General features: G+C 37.6%; 1 protein-coding gene across 5 annotated transcripts in view; it reads left to right on the forward strand.

Annotated features, from left to right (window-relative positions):
- The window catches only part of LOC102235584 (arf-GAP with GTPase, ANK repeat and PH domain-containing protein 3), a 150,117-nt gene that overhangs the window by 76,709 nt on the left and 46,238 nt on the right, over positions 1 to 27,170 (forward strand). For 2 of the 5 annotated variants that reach the window (XM_023334876.1, XM_023334875.1), the window contains exons 5-11: positions 298 to 439; positions 589 to 723; positions 2,917 to 3,044; positions 3,272 to 3,427; positions 8,234 to 8,317; positions 13,972 to 14,076; positions 16,213 to 16,384. In XM_023334876.1, coding sequence (XP_023190644.1) covers positions 298 to 439; positions 589 to 723; positions 2,917 to 3,044; positions 3,272 to 3,427; positions 8,234 to 8,317; positions 13,972 to 14,076; positions 16,213 to 16,384 — 922 coding nt within the window. Of the gene's footprint in view, positions 1 to 297; positions 440 to 588; positions 724 to 2,916; positions 3,045 to 3,271; positions 3,428 to 3,519; positions 7,193 to 8,233; positions 8,318 to 13,971; positions 14,077 to 16,212; positions 16,385 to 27,170 lie in introns of those variants that run through there. The other 3 variants (XM_023334877.1, XM_023334879.1, XM_023334878.1) reach the window with 3 other exon arrangements.

The raw sequence follows: 27,170 nt of genomic DNA on the forward strand, positions 1-27,170 counted from the left end.
TATGTTTATGGTGGCCTTTAATGATTTGATAATCTCGTGGCGTAAAAAGCAAACACAGAAAAATCTTCTAAAAAATATTTTTAAAAACTTGTATCATGTTTTTAATCTTTGAATAAGTCAGTTCTCAGTCTTTTTAATGCGCCATAAATGTAAGATTTTGATTGTGTCACAACTACAAGAAACCACAGTTGCATTAAAACACACTTGTTCCATAAGTCAATTTTGTGCTGATAATGTGAAAACCTTTAATGGGTGTCTCATAACACACACAGTGCTTGGTCTCTGCCTTGTTCTCAGTTTGCTGCCTGGGTGGATGCAGTGGTTTTCGTCTTTAGCCTGGAGGATGAGATCAGCTTTCAGACAGTCTACAATTACTTCTTGCGCCTATCCAGCTACAGAAACACAGCTGAGGTGCCAATGGTCCTCGTTGGAACACAAGGTGTTTGTCGTATATCTATCTTGAATACACACACATTTTACATAACATTCTAATATAAATAAATTGCTTTCCAGAAAATACTGTATCTTTCTAGTCTAGTTACAAACACTTACCTTGATGTCTTTCTTTGGATGTTTTTTTTTTGTTAGATGCAATCAGTGCAGCCAATCCCAGAGTGATTGATGACTCTCGGGCCAGAAAGCTGTCTAACGATCTGAAACGCTGCACATACTATGAGACTTGCTCCACCTATGGTCTGAATGTGGAGAGAGTCTTCCAAGATGGTAAGAGGGAATATTTAAAGACCATATGCTTTTTTTAAATGTTTTATTTACAATAAAAGATTTGTGTTGAGGTTTTTGCACTAAAGGTTTTTATGTATATTTTATGCAGTGTGACCCCTTAATTTATTTTCAACTTGTTTACCTATATTTTACGAAATAGCCTCTTTTATAAAAGTGTAATAGAAATGTTGGGGTATTTTTCACTTTTACTGCATTAGATCTATTGAGCAACCTGAGCTCCTAAAATAGATTAAAAAAATTAAATGATTTTGATTGTTATCTTTTATGTTTATTTAATATATGTAGCAATACATCATAGTATTATATTTTATTCAAGATGGGGTTACAAACAGGTTAACAAATATTTTGGTAAGAATTACATGCTGGTTAGTTATAAATTATTGCCAGGACTGTGATTATTAATTATGGAATCAAAATACTCAAAGCAATGTGGGACTGTAACATTAAAAATAGGTAATTATGAATTATTTAGAAGTGTCTCATGAAGAATCTTGAAACTCTGATGTCTCCCAGAATTGAGTTTCAAATTAATAAGACTTCCATTTGGAAACCTGGCTGCCTTGGCTGTGGAACGATTTTTTCTTTCTAAACCTAGAGCTCGTTTGAAGGTCTGCCATCCTTTCAGGAAACATCTGAGAGGGTAGCTTGCCTTTCACTGCACTTTTCAGTGTCAATTGATGCATTTTTGCATTGCATAGTCATGCAATGGAAGTCATTCTCTCTCTGCCTTAATTGCCTCCTGAAGTCCAATTTGAAGTAATTAAACAAGTGCCTGGTGACTGGAGAAGTCACTCTGAATAACTGTTGCTTTCTCTGCGCATTTGCGAAGCTACAGCAGGCAGTCAGGCGTTGTGGTCCCAGCTGTCGATGCAGCTTCAGATCATCTCTTTCCTTCCCTCAATGCTAATTCATGTCACGCAGCCGTGAGCATTGCCTTTTCTCCTCCTCCTTCTCCCCAACCCACCCGGTCACGTGTGCTGTGAATTAAATAATGGCTTTCACATGCTACAGAGCAAGTTGAGTTGTTCACATGGTTACCATTGTCTCATTTGGCCAACATTAGGTTACTTTTCCTGAAAGTAGTTACTTTTGTTTACAGACATACCTGACCAAAAATTATACAAGAGGGATAGGAAATGTGGGTTATTGGAATTATCAGCTTTTAAAGAAAAAAACAATTGTCACAAGCCTTAAGTCCTTACCTGAGATAGTTTCTACAAATTCTTAATATTTCTGAAACATACAAGAAAATTTGGATAACTAGACATTTGGGTCAAAGAGAATGAAAGAACAGGTTTATAGTTATCACATTGTGATGCATCCCTTTAGCATTTTGTGTTTTAAAATCTTTTTTTTTTCAAATATTTTCTGTGTATTTCATTATTGCTTTAATTTCCCCTTTACCTTATAGAGAAGTTAATTAAAATTGTTTTATAATATCAGTGACGTGCGGTGAGGTTCATAGCTGGTGAGGCACTGGCTTAATCATAATCATATTTACAAATATAGACCCCCTGCATGTTAATGTTTACATAAGGAAATTTCGTGCATGTGGACAACGCTGGAGGGCAAAGACAGCTATACATAGCTACATGTCATGCATAGCTCGCTGCCATAATAATTCTGTTAACTCAATGAAACTTGGACATGTAGATATTATTTTCATGCTGTGCTCCGCAGCAAAGGGAAAAACTGTTAAAGTGCAACTCAAAATCACTTCTTTCTCGCTCTCTGTATCAGAGCAGCTACGCGCAGACTCGTTGCCATAGCAACTGACAACAACCCCACAAAAAACCCCACTCAAATATTTCCTACACAAAGAGCAGAACATTCAGTCTGTTGCAGTAGTATGGTTTTAGGCTTAATGTTTATTTTGCGATTACTAATAAGTGATTGCTGTGGTAAGAATAAATATATCACTACAGTTGACTTTACTGTATGGCCAGTTCGCTGTTACTGTCTCTTACTCTGCAGTTGTGGAGTCACAATGTCTGGGATTATATATATATATATATTATGAATAACAATTGAATATAAGGGAAGTTGTACCTCTAAGCAACATATGATAAATCTCATCTGTGTATTTTTCCATGAAATTGTGACAATATATCAGAACACACACATTTTCATGCTTGTGCCACCAGTCAACAGAGCTGTTCTTTCCCTCACTAGTTGCCCAGAAGGTTGTGGCCATGAGGAAAAAGCAGCAGCTGTCTATTGGTCCATGCAAATCTCTCCCTAACTCTCCGAGTCACTCTTCAGTGCCAGCTGCATCCATCCCCTCTGTTCACCTTAACCAGGTAAACCCACAGCAGCCTGACGTACATCTGATGTTCAATATGTGATAATATTAAGAACATTTAACCTCCTACTCATGACTGCTTGTTTTTAGGTGTCTGAACTGATGTTCTTATCACATCCTCCCAAACTGACCTTCTATTCCTTTTTCTTTGCGATCCCTCTCTCTTTTCCACCCTGATCTTCTCTGATGCTGCTGGTTCCTCTTAATCTCTCTCACTCCCAATAGGCAGCCAATGGTGGGGGTGCGTTCAGCGACTACTCCTCCTCTGTTCCCTCCACCCCCAGCATAAGTCAGCGGGAGATGCGCATTGAGACCATTGCTGCCTCCAACACGCCCACGCCCATCCGCAAGCAGTCGAAGCGGCGCTCCAATATTTTCACAGTAAGTATGCGACAGCTGATGCAAAGCAACACCCACTCACACTACTAGAGGGCACGGCGCCAAGCACACATTTTTTTCTTTTATTCCACCAGAGGGAGACAGGTTGCTCAAAATGCATTCAAAGCCAGCACTGCTGCCTACGAGTCAGGCAAAGACAGCATCTTGTTCAAACTGCACAATGGGCTAAGGAGTAAAAGACTTTGAAGATTTCATATTAAACCCCCAAAATGGGCCAAAAACTCAGCTTTGAAGCAAATATCAAAGATAAGCACTGTGGAAATAAACATCAATTCATGTACCTTTCTTTTTTCTTTTCTAATTGGATGTAGTGAGTGGATTAAGTTTCTCATCTCACCAATAGGAAACTGGGCTCTTTACATCGTCAAAATTTTTGAACTGGCCTTGTTAATTTGTTAATTTTTGCTTTACTATTTTCTTCAGCACATATCCTATTGCATGAAGCAAAATGAAAAATTCAAGTCAACCTATTTTACACATTGCTAATGAGGCAAATCTACGACCTCCAACTGCCCACCTTCAGAGAGAAAAGCTCTTGCACAATTTGGATGGCTCGTGAATACTGACCCCAATTGATTATGATCGCCAAGAAATACGACACCAGTCTCCCGATCCCTGTCTGCTTGCTATTTATCCCATGTCCTGTCATATTTGCCCTTTGCTCTAACCTGTAGCATTTGTGTGCACTAACCACTACTGTTTCCTTGGCTTTAGCCTCTTTCCCTTTTTTCATTTTTCTTCCTTTCCTTCATCCTACCTTTTCTTCGTACTACTTTTCATTCTTTCTTTCTTCCTTCCACTCTATGCTTCTTTCTTTTGTTCTTTCTTTCTTCTCTCTTTCTATCTTCCTTTCTTTCTGTCTTTCGTCCTGTTTCCTGTTGCCCTCCCTCCTTTTTGCTGCTAACTTTTCCAATCTTGCATAGTCGGATCTTTGTTTCTGCTGGCTCAAGAAGGTCTGCAGAAGACAAAAATCCTTCAATCAATGCAAAACAACTGTGCAGAGAATTTTTTTAGTGCCCAAAGTGCCGTCTAACATTTACCTTAGGTTTTATAATGTTAATTTGTTTTCTTCTGGAGAACTTTGCCAGCATTATGAGAAAAAGATCAGGCTAAGCGAGATTTGCCTTCCGCAACTTCTTCTTGCACATCAACACTTTTCCTTCACCTCTGCCTTCTGGCTCTCACGCTCTTTCTTTTCTCTTTGTAGCTAACTCCTCCTCTAACCTCCCTATCTATCCCACCCCTTCCGTCGGTATCTTTCCTTCTATCTTGATCCTCTCACCCCAGCTGCTTTGGGAGCCGCAGGTTTATGCGGCCTCCGAGCAGTACAGGCTGGTGCTAGCTCCCCTTGTTGTCTCCCTTCCCCCCCTGCTAGGTAGTGACTAACCATGTCCACCAGAGAAATGAGCCTCTCCCCGTCCGCGTCATGGAGATGCCGAAGCACGCCACCTACCCAGTGTGGGTGCCCGAGTGGCAGGCCGAGCGGGAGTTTCAGCTCATGACCTTCTGAGGAGCTGCGAGCCAAGGGTGGGAGGAGGGAGGGTGAGGGAAAGGAGGAGGACGCAACGTTACGAGGGCATTGTCGACATTTCTTCATTGAAGCTGGAAGATTGAGATGGGCTCACTAGACGGAAGACTTGAAGTGTGAAAACATTTTGGCATTTTTCAAAGTAACACAGAGAAAATGTTTCATCAACACACGTGTTAAGGATCTTACTTTCTTAGCTTTGCCCTATCAAAAACATTTAAAAAAATATCTCCATATGCTACAAGTACTACACCAGTTCACCAAGTGACAGAGAGACTGAAGAATAACAGTCATGCTTTAATTTATGGCGATTTTAGAGGTTTCATGTATAAGCAATTGAAGATACAAAGTATGCCTTAATGTCATTGGTAGATAAACTCATACAGCCATTAAATTGAAAGTCCAGTCCTTTTACTACCCAGACATGAAGAATGACACTTTCATGGCACTGGCATTGGGACTCTTGAAATGTAAAAACCCAAATGTGATGGTGTGCATTTTTCTAACCTTAATTATATGTGAGACAACAATACATGCACCTGAATTTGGCTCCCATTCATAAAAAGGCCCTCTTTCTCAATTCTATAGCTGTTTGAGTGTTAAAAGTAGGTAATCAAGACTCAAACCATTCCATCAGAAGATCTTTTCACTTTGTCTTCTCACCACCGCCCTCACAAATCAATTTCACAAGCCATAAACCATTTCAAGCCAATCTTTTGACCATAACTGCCCTCGGCCACTAGGTGTCAGTACAGCAAACATTATTCCTTCCTAGTGCTTCCATGGTCAATAACTCCAAACTATCTGTTTTTTGTCAACTTGTCTGTGGTTCTGCTGTGGTCTTCAGATTGTCCGTCCCTATTTGTGTTGAAAAGCACACTGTTAGAAATCTAAACAAATATAATGCCATTTTTTTATACTTAACTTCATTGCTGCACCATTCATTTGCATTAATCTATTAATGTTTGCCCCTCAGTGTTGCTCCATTTCATATTTTTGTTCTTTAATTTCTTGCTGGATCTTCACGTATGAGACCAAACATAAACTAAAATAACAAAAAAAAAAAACAACAAATAACCATTTGACACTGTTTTTTAATATTTGCAGATTTGTGCTTCTGTTTCCAACCTTTCTTCAACAAAAAGGGCTTTCCAACTCCTTCCGAATTAGAAGAGCATGATGGGTAAAAATAAAGAGTCCCCCTGCTTTGCCAAACCTGATAGAGAGGAGATTATTGGGTGAGGACTTACAGCTTGTTGCTGCTTTACCCTAAGTGCTTTAACACATTTAGGGTAATGCACGTGGAAATCCATAGGACTTTGAGTCAAAAAGCCACCTAGAAATTGAGTCCAGTGGAGTTTCTGAGTGCGCTTTAAAAGTAGACTCTCAAATATCACCGAGTGAGACAGACCGTAGGGACTCTTCTGGAAATGCCCCGTCCAACTTTTTTGCTCCGTTCCGCCTTTTTGCTCTCATTCAGACATATGCCATACAATAAACACACTGTACAGTCAAGTCACTCTTGGAACTGTTATCCAGCCACCAAAAGGACACGAGCTTTTCCTTACATGACATCACACGGCCTTTTTTCCAGAAATGCGGACTCAAGAACTAGAGGTGCCAAGTTGTTGTTTTTTTAATTCTTTTCTTTCTCTTTTGTTCTTCTTTTGTTTGTTCTATTTCTATTTCATTTGTTCATGTTTTTTCCAGGGCATATTCAAGTATTGAAATCAATGGAAAAATGTGGTGTAAATGTATCATGCAGAGGTGTTTTGTTTAGATTAGAGAAGCTTGGGTGAACATTTTATGAAGGCCTTCATAAAGGTTAGCACAGGTTGTCAGGGTTGGGAGGTATATTACAGAGAAATTATACTGAGAGTTGCTAACAAATGAAACTGGGTTGCACCGACTTGTATGAATGTAGTTAAACATCATGTTGTTTTTCCCTTTATTTATTCGAAGATCTATTTTTTTTCATCTTTAAGTACCTGTTTTTTTTCCTTATCTCGGTTTTGGTTTGGTACAGAGATTATGAACTTTCGCATAATCACTTTTCTACCATAAAGAAGGGATTTGACGAAAAATATAGACTGCTGTATATCTTGTATTGTATTTTATTTACAATGCTACTCTATAAAAAGGTACATACATATAAGGAATATATGAAACAATGCCTTTTATTGTCCATCCTATATTTTGTGGGAACTGCAATGTTTGGCTCAATCTGTTGAATATTTTGAAGTGAATTTGTGACTTGCTTTGTATGGTGTCTGTATAGAAGCTAAAAACAAGTCATCATGAACAAAAAAAATAAAATGTTGGAAAAAAAAAATCAGAACCTCAGAGTTGGTTTACTTGAACTCAAATTCTACCTCTTCTCCATTGGTGACTGGACATCTCTCATGTTTTGAGTGAGACCATACACACTCATTCTGTTTGTCCTTATGTGTACCTCATCTCTTTATTTGTGTTGGGATGGGAGGGGAATTATGAGGTTGTTGATTTTCTCATGTGATAACCTTTTTCTAATCACCCTTTTCCCTTCAACAGGATCTACCGTACTCTTTTTATACTGATGAACTCTGAACTCAGTTGTTTGAATATGCAAAATTACTTCTGTTCTAATAGATTTTACAGGTTGGAGGAACTTTTTGCACCAAAGCCTTACTTTATAATAACATTTTTCCCTTCTCTCCTTGGTATATAAAAACATATTCATTGTGAAAGCCCTTATGAATGAATCTTCTCTGGGTAGCACCACAGTGGGTCGGCAGGTCCACTAAGGACCCACTCATGGTGTGAATCAAAGGAAAGGATCCGCGAAGGGTTTCAGGGCTGAGTCATGACTCAATGTTTGGTTGTCTCCTCTGTGTTGAGATGTGTCAAGTGTGGTCTTGTTTTGGTCTCTTATTATTATATATTCTTTTTTCTTTTTTTATCTTGCACGTTGATGTTCCTGCTATATGTTCTGCTGGTCTGCTTGTGTGTTCTTTTGGAGCTTCTTTTTGAGACTTTTTATTTTTGCAACGCTGAGTTTCCCCACAAAAGCTGCAGAAATGCAAAAAAAAAAAAAAAAAAATACAAACAAAAGAAACATGCTCCCTCACCTCACCCTTCCCGCCCTCTGACCCACAGCCTAACTGTGTCACCCACACGCACTCCCAACATACAAGAAACACTTCATCCACTTCCCCACGGCTCCCAGTTTGCCTTTGTCTGTGTCTCTTCACTTACTGACTGACTCTCTTGTTCTCTTGCAGTCACGGAAAGGCAGTGAGCAAGCAAAGAACGTTGACAGTAAAACAGACAGCATAGGCAGTGGAAGGGCCATACCTATCAAACAGGTGAGCAGTTTACTGGTTTTTGACTTCATTTCCCATAATTCCCTAGGTAAGTATGAATCCTTGATTGTCTCAACAGAAGCTGTTTATTTTAAGTGATGTGATGATTGTAATATAACAACCAGACATGATGTCAGGCTGCACCACTAGATGGCCACACAAAACCAAAAATATTGTGACGTACTTCTGTTTACAGCACAAGTTTCTGCTGCTAGACTTCATTTATTATAAATATTTATGACTTAAGTACAACTCGCATATTTCTCACATAAGAGCAAATTTTTGCACATAGAGCAAAAATTTGCTCTAATTTTTAGAGCAAATTAGAAAACTTGTTTCTAGCCAAAGTTAATGACAAAAGTTTGCTTTGTGTTCAAAACCACTATTTATTAATTTAACTTTCAGCCACAAAAATCTGTAAATATTTTTTTTATATATATATATATTTCTTTGTGTCACACACTCAGTCAACCTATAAATCAATCTTTGATTGTTGAGCACATTTTAAGTTAAAACAAACCAACATTAAAAACACTAAAAATAATCAAAATGTTTAAAAATAGGCAAAATAAATATTCATCTATTATCTAGAAATCCAACAGAAATGTATACAATATAACATTTGGCTAAATTCAGGTTTCTTAATTGAATTTTAATAATTTTGCCCTCTTTATAGTTTAAAAACTTTCTTTGTCTATATTTCTGTTATCATGTATATTTATATATGATACAGTGGAAAAGCTTTTGTAATGATTCTGAAGTGTTTATTAAGCCACTAGATGGCGACACAGAATAACAAAAAGTGATACAGGATCTTCTATTTGTATAAATTATGCAGTTTAGGGTAAAAAGATGCTTATCGGATTTATTCGCTGAAAAACCCCACTTAACTTATTTATATTTATTTCCCGTTGGACTGTTGTGACTTTCATAAACATGCAACTTCAGGTTGAGACTTTTTTATATTTAACTGTAAGCAATTTTGTTTCTGTTCAGAACTACTGTTACTAAATTATCATTGTTATAGCCATGAAAGCAATAAATGTGGCATAAATTCTTTTCATTTTTAACTGCATTTTTGATTCTCTAAATCTTGTGACTAAACTTTGATTTCAGTTATTGCAACTTCAATTTAACAAATTGCAATAATAACAAAAGATAATAATTCAAATGAATATCATTGTTTTGGTCACTTCTAATGTAATATTACAATATAGGTCAAAATTGACACATAGTCAGGCTGGACATTTGTAATTGAATATGAATTTAATTAAATAATAAAGAGAACACAAACACAATATTTGTGTTATTTCTATACTTGCTCTAAAACTTTGCCGATTAAGCCATGCAACATGACATGCAAATGAAGCAAAGTGAAGTGGCAAATATAAATATTTTCTACAAAAACACCACTTTTTATTTTTTTTAAACTTTAACATAACTGGAATTCTGTTTCCTTCAATTTTAATAATTTAATTTCATTAGTTTGTTTGTCTTATTAATTCCCTTATTATATTTTTTTAATGGGAATACATGTTGCAATTTTGAAGTAGTGAACAGGGTCCAAATCATTTGTGAAGGTATACAACAGTAACCTGAGCAGAAGTAAAGGACACTTTGATTAGTAATCACTCGTGATTATATGAGGGCCTTTCAAAGCGGGTCAGTAGCCCTGTATTATCCTCTTTACCTGCAGATGATAGAGGATAATGTCCTTCTCCTTTTGAGCCAGACCTCCTCATTCCCTTTGGAAGAAAATTGCCAAGGCTTCTTTCCAGGAGAAATAATAGCAGGTTGAGGTTTTGAAAGCCGCCGCACTCAATCAGAAACATCCTTTTGTATTTATTACAGATACCAAATCTCTTCGATGTCAAATCTGTGGTGGTGATGGTAAATTGTTCTCATCATGGATAAAACATCTTAAAAATGCAGAGAAAGTGTTATACTTATTTTATATTAAAGTGGTGTTTTAAATCATTTTTACACTTGTTCAGGCTTAAAAATGAGAAAATTATATCACAAAGGAGAAAAGATGGAATCTTTTACTGGTGAACACATTTGAAGCATTACATTTCCATCTGGTATTGGTAAAACTCACCTTTTGATAAATCAGTTGAATTTACATTTGAATTTAGTTTTCAAGTTGAATTGATTACTCTTCTTTGTATGATCTACTATAAATGTTGTCAATTATATTTAACACATATTCCATAACTAGTTTCCTTGATATGGCAAGTTTTGGCATGACAACCTCACACTCAACTTCTTTATCTAGAAAGTGTTTCTTTTTCTGTTTCTGCCTTTTGGTGATGGGAACAGTTTGGCTCCATTCTGATCACCAGACCGGTCGAATGCACAATCAGGAAGATCAAAGCATGAACGTGAGCTTAATTGCCAGTGCCCCCTCACCCCATCAGGCCAAATTACAGCACACCCCTCTGCTCCTCCTCCCAGTGTATAAAAAGTGAGCATAGATAACAATGTAGTCACTGCTGAGGAGCCTCTATCAGTGGCATTCTTGCTCACAGGACCCCCTCTGCACCCCCCTTCCCTGCCCAACACACACTTATTTCACCCCCTTCTCTCCTGGTGTGTCACAAAGAGCCAACCTATCAGTTAGCCACGTTGGCAGGATGAAGCTTTTCTCCTGCTCGTTCAACTAAAGGAGAGAATCAGGCTGTCTCTTATGTGTTGAGCTGACAACTGTGTGGAAACAGGCAGCACATCTGATGTTGTTTTGGAAATGTCCTACACACTTGTGTACACACTCGTGTTTTGCATTTGTATAAATTTGAAGGAGAAATACTCTAGACGCACATAAAGCTATTTAAAATTGAACTAATGCATTTTCCCCCAAATGGCCTCTGGACATCAGTTTTATCTATTGCCAATAACCACCAAGTCATAGATTAATTTTATCTTAAGTGCATCTCAGTAATTAAGAATTTCTTTCAGTTATTCAATTAAAATATGCAACCTAGAACAGATTATCACACAAAGTGATATACGTAAAGCAGTTATTGAGAAAATACAATTAGAATATTACATAAGACCAATAAAGAACAACATATTTAAGAAAGAAATGTTGGGCCGGTGCTTAAATCAGTCCAGTTTGGCAATCAGCCTGCGACTTGACCCCGGTGTAGTGAAAGCCCTGGTTGCTCTAACAGCAGCCTTCATCTCATCTGCGTTGTCTGCTCCAGGTCATTTAAGATGCTGACATTTTCTCAAGTCCAGCAGAAACTCCTCAAAGGGCTATGATTTTAAGCCCGTCAAAGCTGCTGTTACCTCAGTTGCTTTTGCATTTTTCCTTCCACTCAATTTTCAATTAATGTGGACAGGTCAGCAATTTAGTCGACAATATTCCCAATAATTTTCTAATTTATAAATTGATGATAGTATAGCATTTTTGTATTCTTTTGTAATCCAATTTTCTGAGCTTCAAAATGTAGATTTTTCAAGTAAGCAATTGTTACACTTGAAACATTTCACTGTGACATTAATCTATGCGATTTTCAGTCGTTGAACTGAAAAACTGAAATACTTTTGAATGATAGCTTCATTTGTTTAAGTACACCTGTATTTCTTTTAGAAAAACAGAAAAACTGATATTCACACAATTCTCTCGCCTCTATCGATCCACATCACAGCTTTGACAAATAATATCAAGCTTTGGTCTGATTGGATGTATAGATTTGTGTATGCCTCAGTAAGGCCACAAGATGAGCAACATATTTGCTTGTAAAACATGCATTATGAAGTTGCTGGAGGCCATTTGACTGGATCATTTACCCTGTATGATTAGAGAGCCATTTCAAAAGTGTTTACTGTTCTTTTATTGATTGAATGGAGAAGAGCTTCAGCAGTCAGCAACTTATTGATCAAAGGACACAATATTTCTTCCTAAAAAAATCCCTAAAGTATCGGTTTTTATGAAACAGAGAGCCACGGACACTGAAGAATTATGCATTATATTTGACATAATTGCAATAGTGTTTTTTTCTTCATTTATAGCTTTTTGAATTGTAAATGGATCAGTTTTTCTTAAGGACAATACATTTGTATGACTTTAACTGTGCTCGTATGTTCACTAATTACCCATATTAATATGCCACAATATAATACTATTGCTGCAAATGTTTTATCATAACTGATAGAAATGTGTCTGTATTGTTTTATTTGAATATTTTACATTTGGATTTCAAGTACTGCTTTATTGCTCATGTTTCCATCAAGGTTTGCTTAGCATATCTTTGAAAGTTATATCTGAATTTTTTTTTAAACATAAAAAAAAAAACGTAAAATCATCACTTTTAATTACACAAGGAGATTTATGCAATTGTGTGTGTTTTTTTATTATTAGTTCATTCGAAGGGTTTAGGCTTTGCGAGAAGCTTTTATTGAAAAATAAAAATAAAATTGTAGAAATATGTATCCAGCTGCTTCTGCTTCCAAATTAGTGACATGGCCAATATACATAAAATAGTGTTTTTATAATATTTTTTTTAGCCCCTCTGAAAGACGGAACAACCCTCCTGACCCCCATCCATAAATCCTCTGGTGACTGGATGTTTACTTTTCTTTTTCCCCATTAAAATATTATTATTTTACAAAGGCTTCAAAGTCTAATCGCTCCAGAACAGTAGTCACAAATTTGCTTGCTTTGTAGCTTTTCAGCAGTATTCCGGTTGGAAAATAGAAATATTGATTGAAAATGAACAGAAACACTGATTGAACCCAAAGTTTTCACACTTTGGTCCCAGCACTCATGACAGTCATCAGAACTAGCCTCCCCCTCTCAGATGAGTCAGGGTTCGGATTAGGATGATTGTCGGCAAACAGCCTGGTGCCCAGGTCATCGAAGGTCACCTCTTCCTGATGTGTTAATCAGGATTAAAGGCCACAGAATGGAACTGACTTGCAAAAACACTACATCCTTCCTCCCCCTCCTTACCTCTCACACACACACTCACATGGATGAGGGCTGTAAAAGCACAAACACGGCCCCGCTTAATCCTCTAATTAAGCGGGCCCCTCCTCAGTATTTAACCCCGGAGAGCCTCCCGGCCCTTGCACTCAGCAGCGTTTGGTCACCTCCTGCAGAGGAACTGCATTGTTTACCGGTGGATTTGCTCTGCAGATAAGGAAACCATCCAAGGCCCTAAAATGCCCCCGAAAGATAAAGTAGAAAAGAATAAGGGGTGAGTGGCCTTTGAAGAGGAAAGATCACACTCTTTAATCCCAGGATTTTGGGGTCTTCAAGAGTTCAACTTACTATGTGTATGAATGAGAGGAGGAGGCTTGGCAAATTGAATTGTCTCTTTTTGATCTAATCTTTGAACCAATAAAACTTTGCAAGGTCAAAATATGTGTACCTATCACCAGTCAGACTGTATCAGAACATGAACAAAAAGGTGATTATTTTCTATAATTTTGTATGTTTTGATGTACAATTGCTTCCAATTAGCCTATTAAGTTGCCATTTCACTTTTTTTCCCTTTGCCAACAAAGATAATTCTTCAGATAAGCACCATAGCAAATCTGTAACCACAATAATAAAACAGCTTTATGGTATTTAACATCCATAATGGCTGATATCATCAACCATGCTGCTTTTGGAAGAGCATATGCTCACCGTGGTGCGCTCTCTCTTACAGGGAATCCTTCTGAAGCGAAGTGGCAAATCCCTCAACAAGGAGTGGAAAAAGAAATATGTCACACTGTGCGATAATGGCGTCCTCACTTACCACCCCAGTTTACATGTGAGTTACAAACTCCTCCCCTCCTTCCCTTCTGCATTTCTGTTTCCTTTGTATATTATGGTTGTATTACTCTGCTGTATGTTATCCTCAAGTGACTTTATCAACTTTAATATAGTATACTATATTACTATAGTATATGGATTACAGCCATATGCAAAATTCAAAGTGGCTTACAATAGTATTCAGCTCCCTTAAAACTTTTCACATTTTGTCATACATCTGCAAACTTCAATGTATTTTATTGGAATTTCATGTGACAGAGTAACATAACTTAGATACATAGTTATGAAGTGGACTGAAAATGACCCTTATTTTGATATTTTCTGTAAGTCTGACTTGTCAGTGTTTTCAACTCTCTTTCCTACAATACTCCCAAAATAAAATCAAATGCAAAAAAAAATAAAATGCCTGCAGATACCTTTGCATAAAGTTGCTAGAGTTACTTTCCAAGACTTCCAGCAGTCGTTGCAGCAAAAAGTGGTTCTGTTGAATATTTGTTCAGAGGGAATACAGATGCATGCTAAAGTTTTCAGATTTTCTGTCATGATGTTTATAAAACAATAAAATTTTTCTCAGTTTTACAACTTTGCATGACTTCTTGTTGATCACAAAAATACTAATACAAGATGTGTGTGTTGTAGTGGGACAATGTGGACAAGTTCAAAGGGCCAGAACAGTTTAGGCAAGACATTGTATAAAGTAGGTACGTTTGATAACCTTTTGACTCTAAAGTTAGCATAAAAACAGGGTGTGTTTTACAGTCATCTTAGCTTTTCCTGCGCTGCCCATCCATGTTACTGGCTAATGGAGACATGCCTCGCCCGGACTCCACGCTGGCTTTTATTTATAATGGTTCTCACTGCATGGCAGCGGAGCCTGACCAGCCTCCTACATCCATCTTTGTCAGAATCCCGCTGGGCCGCTAATACCTCTTAAACACTTGGCTGGCTGGCAGCAGACAGCTTAGGAGACCTGTGCTGCGTTTAGAGATGCCCCCCTCCAAATTCCCCGCCCATCAACCTGTGATTCCTCCAGTCCTGCGATTGAAGTGTTTAGATCATTTGGCCCCATCAAATGAAAAATACAGGCAGCATTTTGTGTCTAATGAGACAGCCCAAACTTCCAAAACCAGTCCAGCAGTTAGACGTGAACCGTGTGTGTGGCCTTGTTCCTCTGACAGTATGTTAGTGGTTTAATTTACAGGCAGTTAAAGCGGAGCAGTGCCGGGCTATGCTGATGTATGTAATTGACTGAACAGGCTATCTCTTGATCATTACAGCTATTACAGGTCACCGGGGCAATCTATGAATCTATGAATCTGTTGACTTACAGGAGAAGGTGAAATAAGGCAGACAGTTACATTAACAGGGTAACGGCTCCAACTCATTCTGAGCAGCGGAGCAGAGAAGGAGTGGGAAAAGGAAAAAAAGGAGGGAGGCAGCCAGAGAGTGGAAGAGGGGAACCTTTAATTTCGCAGTCAGCCAAGCCATCTACACAATCACCTTCTGTTAATTCTATCTGCTACATCAATTAAATTGTTTGTAGAAACTAATTGAATGTGGCTTAATCACACATCTTAATAGCTTTGCACGCTTCGATCTGGCTGTTAATTCCAGCAATAAAATGAAATGAGAGCGCTCACTGGGTAATTAGCGAGGAGGCTTGGGAAAGAAATGAGTGCTTTATGACACGGTAATAAAGCAGAGGAGCCGTTGGGGGGACGGCAAAGGCCGAGCTCGCCTCTATCTGTTTTTTTTTTCTGCTGAGCCTGATGATTTTCACCTTGGCTTCCCACATTTGGGAAGTAGTCACTTTAAAACAAATCAAATGGGCAAATTGAAAAAAAAAAAGACCGAGACAGTCTGCATTCATTAAGCCCAACATCTTGCTATTTAGAGGAACAGCGTGGGCACAGGTGATGTATAATGGCTTTACAATCATTTTTCCACCATCACACAACCTTAGTGGAGGGTCTAAGGTGAGTTGTGAGTAATGGAGATGGAAAGTGAATAGTCTTTTAAGTTGTTTTTCTTCCGTAATTCTTGGATTCTTCTCAGTGGCCCACTGTGTGTAGTTAGTCAGGTGTCTCATCGAAGAATGTCATCTTATTCCTGTTGTTTTTTTTAATGTCCGTAGGACTACATGCAGAATGTGCATGGAAAGGAGATTGATTTGCTGAGGACAACAGTGAAGGTACCAGGGAAGCGACCGCCCAGAGCAGTGGCCACTGTGGTGCCAAGCGCGAGTCCTAAAACCAACGGACTAACGAAGGATCGCAGCGCCCTGCAACTTGGTATTGGAAACACAGGTCAGAGTCCCTGCTGAATTAGAAATCTAAATGACAGACTATTTCATACAACTTTGTTTATTTAGCAGTTGATATCAGAGGCACTATGTCCAGGATATCTGCCAACTGGAATTAGTTAACTGGTAAAACTGCCTAAAACCCTTACAAATTATAATTTAAACATTTATAATTTAATTTAAAATTTAACAAAATTATTTCTGTGACATCAGGAGAAATATTTTCTGTTGATAAATAATTAAATAAAATAGATAATGGTTTCTACAAATGTCTCATAGATAATACATTCAAGACACAAATCGGCAGGCATTATTAATGGTCTTCTCCTTACCTGCAGTATTGAAACACTAAACAGGCGTCTTTATCCAACTCATATCTTAGCCAGGTCATCATTAACTTTAGGTGCAAGTCAATGATAAAAAAAAAAAAGCAGGGCTCAACAGTCTGTGAAAATCATGGTTTGGTATGTTGCTCTGTTTTAAAGTAAATGTGGCTGCAATGATAACAGCATGTTTAAAACCAATGTTTTGACAACAGAATTTAAGGTCTCACAAAAAGTGTGACATGGCAAATTTGAACTCAGTCCTTCCAGAATTTGGGGACAAGATGAAAATCAGTGACATGCAGTGAGGTTCATAGCTGGTGAAGCACTGGCTTAATCATAATCATATTTACAAATATAGACCCCCTGCATGTTCTTGTTTACATAGGGAATTTTCGCGCATGCGGACAACGCTGGAGGGCAAAAAGACAAATCTTTTACGTCATGCATACGTAAAAGCATGCATGCTGCTGCGGTAGAATAATTCCGTAAACTCAATCAAACTTGGACATGTAGATATTATTAATTTTGTGCTGTGCTCCACAACAAATGGAGAAAACGTTAAAGTACAACTCAAAACCACTTCTTTCTCGCTCTCTGTATCAGCGCAGCTACGTGCAGGCTCGTTGCCATAGCAACTGACAACAACGCCACAAAAAAAAAACATTCAAATATTTCCCACACAAAGAGTAGAACATTCAGTCTGTTGCAGTAGTATGGTTTTGGGTTTGATGCTTATTTTGCGATTATTAATAAGTGATTGCTGTGGTAAGAGGAGAAAACTATAAATATATCGCTGCACTTGACTATATGGCTAGCTCCATGGCTAGCTCGCTGTTACTGTCTCTCTCTGCATTTGTGGAGTCACAATGTCTGGGATCATGAGCGCCCCCTGCCATGAGGCAAGAGAACTGCCTGCCTCACCTTGAATCTGTTCTCTGACGTTTATGATCGCTCCTCAGCACACGAAACACGTTACACACACAGTTGGTGACAAAAAAACTGTACACTATATCCATAAGCTACATTATGGAAAATCAGTTCATATATTAAATGTTTTTAGCCATTTTATTGGCGACGTACAGACAGGAGGAACATTCTCCCATAGGGTGGCAGCCAGTGCAGTTAGTGAGAGGTTGCGCAATCCCAGGTGAGGCTCAACTCGCTGCTGCCTCACCAGCTGCGCTTCCGAGCATTTGAATGGGAAAATGCGAAAATTCAGCGATTTTGAAGAAATGATAATCAGAATTGGTTAAGCTACATGAAAAATAGGTACTTTATAGTACAAACCACTGGGTGAAAATAGAGAGATAAATTATTTTATCGTTGTATATTATTTTTCCATGATGACAGGGGAAGCCTTTCAGGACTTTCCTGAAAGTCCAAACAAAGTCCATCATTTACACTTTTTATCCTTAAAAAAATATGGATCAGTTTTAAACACCCTAAAATACCATTGAAATTTGCTTTCAGTGATTTGATTTCTTCTTTCTGTACATGATGATTGCACAAAACTATTCAAACTTGTGGTTTTTTTTTAATTATTTGTTTTATTTTTTAAATCAGTGCCCATGCCTATCCACCTTATTCCTGGGAGACCAGGAGGTCAGTCCTGCTGACCAGGAACGATCTGTTGTCATAATCGTTCCTGGAAACGATTATGGGTCTTATTTCCGGCGCCCACCGGAAGTAGTGGTATTTCACTGAAATTTGACGGGTTTTTTGCTAATCTATATTCATGATAGAAGTTACATTTCTCTTTTCGGTTATTGTACAATATTTAGTAAAACGTGTTTACGGACACGCCACCTGCTATCAGAGAGCTGTTCAGTACAGAGGACCGCAATTATGAGTTTAATCACGTTAAGTTTTGTAACGGAATTACCGTGAATTAGGAGCGCTGCTAGCAGCTCGTTTCTCTGAAGAACTGACGGTAATAAAGAAGAGAAAAGAGTGAAGCTGGTCAGAGTTTTAAGCTGCCGTTTTGCGCCAACAGTGTAACAGCAGAACTACATATTAGCTTGGTGTGATGTGAATTTCATAAAGTGTCGTAAGATGCGCTTTTGGAGCTCGAGTAACTGTTCTGCTGTTCGTAGCTGTACTCTAATAATCAGACCAAGTTTAATTTGTGACAGCAACAGGTGTGTTTGACACCAACGGTTGTACTTCAAAACAAAAAGGCAGAGTTTGTGATAAGCCGTAGTTTTCATCGCCTGCCGACAGATAAAGAAACAAAAAGAATTTGGCTAAAAATTCTAAACGTGAAGAGAGAACCCAAAATGCTTTATGTGTGCTCGTTTCATTGTGTGGACAAAAAGCCAATGGAAGAAAACCCGCATCTGCATCCTAAACAACTGATTCAGTGAAGTAGCTACATATGCTAGTGCGGGTTATTTGCGGCCATTTCTTCAAGTCGCCATCACTCCCCGCAAAAGCTGTAGGTTGCGGTAAAACAATACCGCCACATTTAAGCTGTGATAGCTGGTGTTCCCACGTATTTTATAGCCTAAAACCTCTGGCGAAAGTCGGTTAGCGAGTTGCTAACATGTAAACAAATGGCGCTTCCGGTTGCTGAAGTCGCGTCCATAAATCATGCAAAGCCTCATGGGGGCTAGGAATAAAGTGGATTAGAAATGCTGGTAAAGTGGCTGCTAAGTTGGAGGAATAGCTGTCTTGCAGTCAGGAGGTTGTGAGTTTGAATCCAGCTCCTTGCCATACTAAACCTCGAGTTTCCTACCGACCATGCTTTTATTGTGAAAGGGAGAAGGTGAGGTTAGAAGACACCAACGGTTGTACTTCATTCTATTTTTGGTTTGGATTAGAAGATATTGAGAATAAAACAAGACTCAAATTATATTTCCGTCTTTTTCTGCTGACTTCCACATTGGTGTATGAATTTATCCACATTTAGGAGGGTGGATGAGTGAATGTGTGCTACAGAGTGCAGCCCATTTACCATTTTTCATTGTGAGAAATATTGAAGCTGTCCCACTACCCTCTCACGTTAAGTGGCTATTGGTGACTATACTGAATCTGTTTCCAGATGTCAGTGAGTATGAGTGGTTATTGGGGCCTGCCATGCAAAGCAATGGCAGGAACCTATTGCTATTCTCCCAAGAAAAGTTTCTTTATTATTATTGGGGCCTGCCATGCAAAGCAATGGCAGGAACCTATTACTCTACACCCAACAAAGTGTCTCTTTAATATTATTATAATTCTTTATTTTTCTTCCGTAACCGTTAATGCGGCTCGTACCGCTGGGTGCACACCTACAAATGAGGTATCAAAACGTGCAGAAAATTCACGCCATTGGAGCTATTACTTGTGGTGGGATTTGGGCTTAACGTGGCGACATAATTCGCAAAAAACTACGAAAAAAACCCCATTATAACTCAATGGGAAAAATCCTAGAAATACCCTATTTTTGAGGATTTGCTGTGTCGTCACAAATTCACCTAGAAATGCCATTCAAATTTCATTTTGTAGATACGTCTGTGATCTCTTCGAAAGTGAAGACGGCTCGTCGATACCAGTTACGGTTTGTCCACAATTTGCCTCTAAGCGACCCAAACTTTCTCATTTTTGCTGAAATTACAGTGACAGCCGATCTCGGTTCAGATCTGGGCACAACATTTCTTTCTCTCATCACTGTAAATGCTCTGAGTGAGGTACAGATATGAATCTCGGGACTATCGCAGAAGACACATTGAACTGTCATACGCTCGAAACGCTTTTCGAATATGTATTACGGTTCCCGAACAAGAAGGATTTGTTTCCAATGCTTTTTTTCAGTAAAGTGTGTTTGCTCAAACACACTTGTGTGTTTGAGAGCTCACAGCTCAGAGCTCACACCTGCTGAGACCATTATTTGCCATAGCAACGGAACTCAAGAGGCTATTGGCTGCTGATTTGGACTACGAATACGCATCGCTGTAGTTCTATCTATCCTCAGTTGAAACAGATCAGGACTGAGAACTGGCCTTTAGAACTACTGCTGCTATGGGCTGTATATAACTGATTTAACTCAGTAACTGTTACACATGGGATTAGTTTGGAACTTTAAAATGGAGCATAATAATAATTTCAAAATAAAAGCCTTGAATAGTTTTACATCAGGTAATTGCTGTTTTTGGCTTTATTTGACGTTTTCATCCAAAGCACTGTTACACATGGGATTACTTTGGAACTTTAAAATGGAGAATAATAATAATTTCAAAATAAAAGCCTTGAATATTTTTACATCAGGTAATTGCTTTTTTTGGCCGTATATGACTTTTTCATCCAAAGCAATGTTACACATGGGATTAGTTTGGAACTTTAAAATGGAGAATAATAATTTCAAAATAAAAGCCTTGAATATTTTTACATCAGGTAATTGCTTTTTTTGGCCGTATATGACTTTTTCATCCGAAGCAATGTTACACATGGGATTAGTTCGGAACTTTAAAATGGAGCATAATAATAATTTCAAAATAAAAGCCTTGAATATTTTTACATCAGGTAATTGCTGTTTTTGGCTTTATGTGACTTTTTCATCCAAAGCACTGTTACACATGGTATTAGTTTGGCCCTTTGAAATGAATATTAACAAAAATTTCAAAATAAAAGCCTTGAATATTTTTACATCATGTAATTGCTCTTTTTGGCTTTATTTGACTTTTTCATCCAAAGCACTGTTACACGTGGTATTAGTTTGGCCCTTTGAAATGAAGCTTAACAAAAGTTTCAAAATAAAAGCCTTGAATATTTTTACATGACGTAATTGCTCTTTTTGGCTTTATTTGACTTTTTCATCCAAAGCACTCTTACACATGGGATTAGTTCGGAACTTTAAAATGGAGCATAATAATAATTTCAAAATAAAAGCCTTGAATATTTTTACATCAGGTAATTGCTGTTTTTGGCTTTATGTGACTTTTTCATCCAAAGCACTGTTACACGTGGTATTAGTTTGGCCCTCTGAAATGAAGCATACTGAAAATTTCAAAATAAAAGCCTTGAATATTTTTACATCATGTAATTGCTTTTTTTGGCCGTATATGACTTTTTCATCCACAGCACTGTTACACATGGGATTAGTTTGGAACTTTAAAATGGAGCAAAGTAATAATTTCAAAATAAAAGCCTTGAATATTTTTACATCATGCAATTGCTGTTTTTGGCTTTGTATGACTTTTTCATCCAAAGCACTGTTACACATGGTATTAGTTTGGCCCTTTGAAATGAAGATTAACAAAAATTTCAAAATAAAAGCCTTGAATATTTTGACATCATGTAATTGCTCTTTTTGGCTTTATTTGACTTTTTCATCCAAAGCACTGTTACACATGGTATTAGTTTGGCCCTTTGAAATGAAGCATACTGAAAATTTCAAAATAAAAGCCTTGAATATTTTTACATGACGTAATTGCTCTTTTTGGCTTTATTTGACTTTTTCATCCAAAGCACTCTTACACGTGGTATTAGTTCAGAACTTTAAAATGAAGCATACTGAAAATTTCAAAATAAAAGCCTTGAATACTTTTACATCAGCTACTTGTGTTTTGAGCATTATATAACTATTTTAACCCAAGGACTATTACGCATGGGATTAGTTTGGCCCTTTGAAATGAAGCATACTGAAACTTCCAAAATAAAAGCCTTGACAACATTTTAAATCGTACCGAACGGTGCACGTCCGCCTCGCTTAACGTTCTTGCGGTTCTCCGCGTGCCACTGGTGACGTCGCGGCGTTCTTTGGCGTCGACGCCGATTTGTGGCGCGACGACGCCGGGCCCGAACCCCACGGGCGCGCCTTGGCAGGCCCCGTCTAAATTTCTTCCGAAATTTTCTAGTTGGGGCCTGCCATGCAAAGCAATGGCAGGAACCTATTGCTATTCTCCCAAGAAAAGTTTCTTTATTATTATTATTCTTTATTTTTCATCCGTAACCGTTAATGCGGCTCATACCGCTGCGTGCACACCTACAAAAGAGGTATCAAAACGTGCAGAAAATTCACGCCATTCCAGCTATTACTTTTGGTGGGATTCGGGATTAACATGGCGACATAATTCGCAAAAAACTACGAAAAAAACCCCATTATAACTCAATGGGAAAAATCCTAGAAATACCCTATTTTTGAGGATTTGCTGTGTCGTCACAAATTCACCTAGAAATGCCATTCAAATTTCATTTTGTAGATACGTCTGTGATCTCTTCGAAAGTGAAGACGGCTCGTCGATACCAGTTATGGTTTGTCCACAATTTGCCTCTAAGCGACCCAAAGTTTCTCATTTTTGCTCATATTAGAGTGACAGCCGACCTCGGTTCATATCTGGGCACAACATTTCTTTCTCTCATCACTGTAAATGCTCTGAGTGAGGTACAGATATGAATCTCGGGACTATCGCAGAAGACACATTGAACTGTCATACGCTTAAAACGCTTTTCGAATATGTATTACGGTTCCCGAACAAGAAGGATTTGTTTCCAATGCTTTTTTTCAGTAAAGTGTGTTTGCTCAAACACACTTGTGTGTTTGAGAGCTCACAGCTCAGAGCTCACACCTGCTGAGACCATTATTTGCCATAGCAACGGAACTCAAGAGGCTATTGGCTGCTGGTTAGGACTACGAATACGCATCGTTGTAGTTCTATCTATCCTCAGTTGAAACAGATCAGGACTGAGAACTGGCCTTTACAACTACTTGCTGCTTTGGGCTGTATATAACTGATTTAACTCAGTAACTGTTACACATGGGATTAGTTTTACACTTTAAAATTAAGCATATTGAAAATTTCACAATAAAAGCCCTGAATATTTTTACATGACGTAATTGCTCTTTTTTGGCTTTATTTGACTTTTTCATCCAAAGCACTGTTACACATGGTATTAGTTTGGCCCTTTAAAATGAAGCTTAACAAAAATTTCAAAATAAAAGCCTTGAATATTTTTACATCAGCTACTTGTGTTTTGAGCATTATATAACTATTTTAACCGAAGGACTATTACGCATGGGATTAGTTTGGCCCTTTGAAATGAAGCATCCTGCAAATTTCAAAATAAAAGCCTTGAATATTTTTACATGACGTAATTGCTCTTTTTGGCTTTATTTGACTTTTTCATCCAAAGCACTGTTACACATGGTATTAGTTTGGCCCTTTGAAATGAATATTAACAAAAATTTCAAAATTAAAGCCTTGAATATTTTTACATCATGTAATTGCTCTTTTTGGCTTTATTTGACTTTTTCATCCAAAGCACTGTTACACGTGGTATTAGTTTGGCCCTTTGAAATGAAGCTTAACAAAAGTTTCAAAATAAAAGCCTTGAATATTTTTACATGACGTAATTGCTCTTTTTGGCTTTATTTGACTTTTTCATCCAAAGCACTCTTACACGTGGTATTAGTTCAGAACTTTAAAATGAAGCATACTGAAAATTTCAAAATAAAAGCCTTGAATATTTTACATGAAGTAATTGCTCTTTTTGGCCGTATATGACTTTTTCATCCAAAGCAATGTTACACATGGGATTAGTTCGGAACTTTAAAATGGAGCATAATAATAATTTCAAAATAAAAGCCTTGAATATTTTTACATCAGGTAATTGCTGTTTTTGGCTTTATTTGACGTTTTCATCCAAAGCACTGTTACACATGGGATTACTTTGGAACTTTGAAATGAAGCATACTGAAAATTTCAAAATAAAAGCCTTGAATATTTTTACATCAGGTAATTGCTGTTTTTGGCTTTATATGACTTTTTCATCCAAAGCACTGTTACACATGGGATTAGTTTGGAACTTTAAAATGGAGCATAATAATAATTTCAAAATAAAAGCCTTGAATATTTTTACATCAGGTAATTGCTCTTTTTGGCTTTATTTGACTTTTTCATCCAAAGCACTGTTACACGTGGTATTAGTTTGGCCCTTTGAAATGAAGCATTCTGAAAATTTCAAAATAAAAGCCTTGAATAATTTTACATGACGTAATTGCTCTTTTTGGCTTTATTTGACTTTTTCATCCAAAGCACTGTTACACGTGGTATTAGTTTGGCCCTTTGAAATGAAGCATACTGAAAATTTCAAAATAAAAGCCTTGAATATTTTTACATCAGCTACTTGTGTTTTGAGCATTATATAACTATTTTAACCCAAGGACTATTACGCATGGGATTAGTTTGGCCCTTTGAAATGAAGGTTAACAAAACTTCCAAAATAAAAGCCTTGACAACATTTTAAATCGTACCGAACGGTGCACGTCCGCCTCGCTTAACGTTCTTGCGGTTCTCCGCGTGCCACTGATCACGTCGCGGCGTCCTTTGGCGTCGACGCCGATTTGTGGCGCGACGACGCCGGGCCCATGCCCGACGGGCGCGCCTTGGCAGGCCCCGGCTAAATTTCTTCCGAAATTTTCTAGTTATTCTTTATTTTTCATCCGTAACCGTTAATGCGGCTCATACCGCTGCGTGCACACCTACAAAAGAGGTATCAAAACGTGCAGAAAATTCACGCCATTCCAGCTATTACTTTTGGTGGGATTCGGGATTAACATGGCGACATAATTCGCAAAAAACTACGAAAAAAACCCCATTATAACTCAATGGGAAAAATCCTAGAAATACCCTATTTTTGAGGATTTGCTGTGTCGTCACAAATTCACCTAGAAATGCCATTCAAATTTCATTTTGTAGATACGTCTGTGATCTCTTCGAAAGTGAAGACGGCTCGTCGATACCAGTTATGGTTTGTCCACAATTTGCCTCTAAGCGACCCAAAGTTTCTCATTTTTGCTCATATTAGAGTGACAGCCGACCTCGGTTCATATCTGGGCACAACATTTCTTTCTCTCATCACTGTAAATGCTCTGAGTGAGGTACAGATATGAATCTCGGGACTATCGCAGAAGACACATTGAACTGTCATACGCTTAAAACGCTTTTCGAATATGTATTACGGTTCCCGAACAAGAAGGATTTGTTTCCAATGCTTTTTTTCAGTAAAGTGTGTTTGCTCAAACACACTTGTGTGTTTGAGAGCTCACAGCTCAGAGCTCACACCTGCTGAGACCATTATTTGCCATAGCAACGGAACTCAAGAGGCTATTGGCTGCTGGTTAGGACTACGAATACGCATCGTTGTAGTTCTATCTATCCTCAGTTGAAACAGATCAGGACTGAGAACTGGCCTTTACAACTACTTGCTGCTTTGGGCTGTATATAACTGATTTAACTCAGTAACTGTTACACATGGGATTAGTTTTACACTTTAAAATTAAGCATATTGAAAATTTCACAATAAAAGCCCTGAATATTTTTACATGACGTAATTGCTCTTTTTTGGCTTTATTTGACTTTTTCATCCAAAGCACTGTTACACATGGTATTAGTTTGGCCCTTTAAAATGAAGCTTAACAAAAATTTCAAAATAAAAGCCTTGAATATTTTTACATCAGCTACTTGTGTTTTGAGCATTATATAACTATTTTAACCGAAGGACTATTACGCATGGGATTAGTTTGGCCCTTTGAAATGAAGCATCCTGCAAATTTCAAAATAAAAGCCTTGAATATTTTTACATGACGTAATTGCTCTTTTTGGCTTTATTTGACTTTTTCATCCAAAGCACTGTTACACATGGTATTAGTTTGGCCCTTTGAAATGAATATTAACAAAAATTTCAAAATTAAAGCCTTGAATATTTTTACATCATGTAATTGCTCTTTTTGGCTTTATTTGACTTTTTCATCCAAAGCACTGTTACACGTGGTATTAGTTTGGCCCTTTGAAATGAAGCTTAACAAAAGTTTCAAAATAAAAGCCTTGAATATTTTTACATGACGTAATTGCTCTTTTTGGCTTTATTTGACTTTTTCATCCAAAGCACTCTTACACGTGGTATTAGTTCAGAACTTTAAAATGAAGCATACTGAAAATTTCAAAATAAAAGCCTTGAATATTTTACATGAAGTAATTGCTCTTTTTGGCCGTATATGACTTTTTCATCCAAAGCAATGTTACACATGGGATTAGTTCGGAACTTTAAAATGGAGCATAATAATAATTTCAAAATAAAAGCCTTGAATATTTTTACATCAGGTAATTGCTGTTTTTGGCTTTATTTGACGTTTTCATCCAAAGCACTGTTACACATGGGATTACTTTGGAACTTTGAAATGAAGCATACTGAAAATTTCAAAATAAAAGCCTTGAATATTTTTACATCAGGTAATTGCTGTTTTTGGCTTTATATGACTTTTTCATCCAAAGCACTGTTACACATGGGATTAGTTTGGAACTTTAAAATGGAGCATAATAATAATTTCAAAATAAAAGCCTTGAATATTTTTACATCAGGTAATTGCTCTTTTTGGCTTTATTTGACTTTTTCATCCAAAGCACTGTTACACGTGGTATTAGTTTGGCCCTTTGAAATGAAGCATTCTGAAAATTTCAAAATAAAAGCCTTGAATAATTTTACATGACG

This window comes from Xiphophorus maculatus, chromosome 6 (assembly GCF_002775205.1).
Source record: "Xiphophorus maculatus strain JP 163 A chromosome 6, X_maculatus-5.0-male, whole genome shotgun sequence".
NCBI classification, from domain to species: Eukaryota; Metazoa; Chordata; class Actinopteri; order Cyprinodontiformes; family Poeciliidae; genus Xiphophorus; species Xiphophorus maculatus.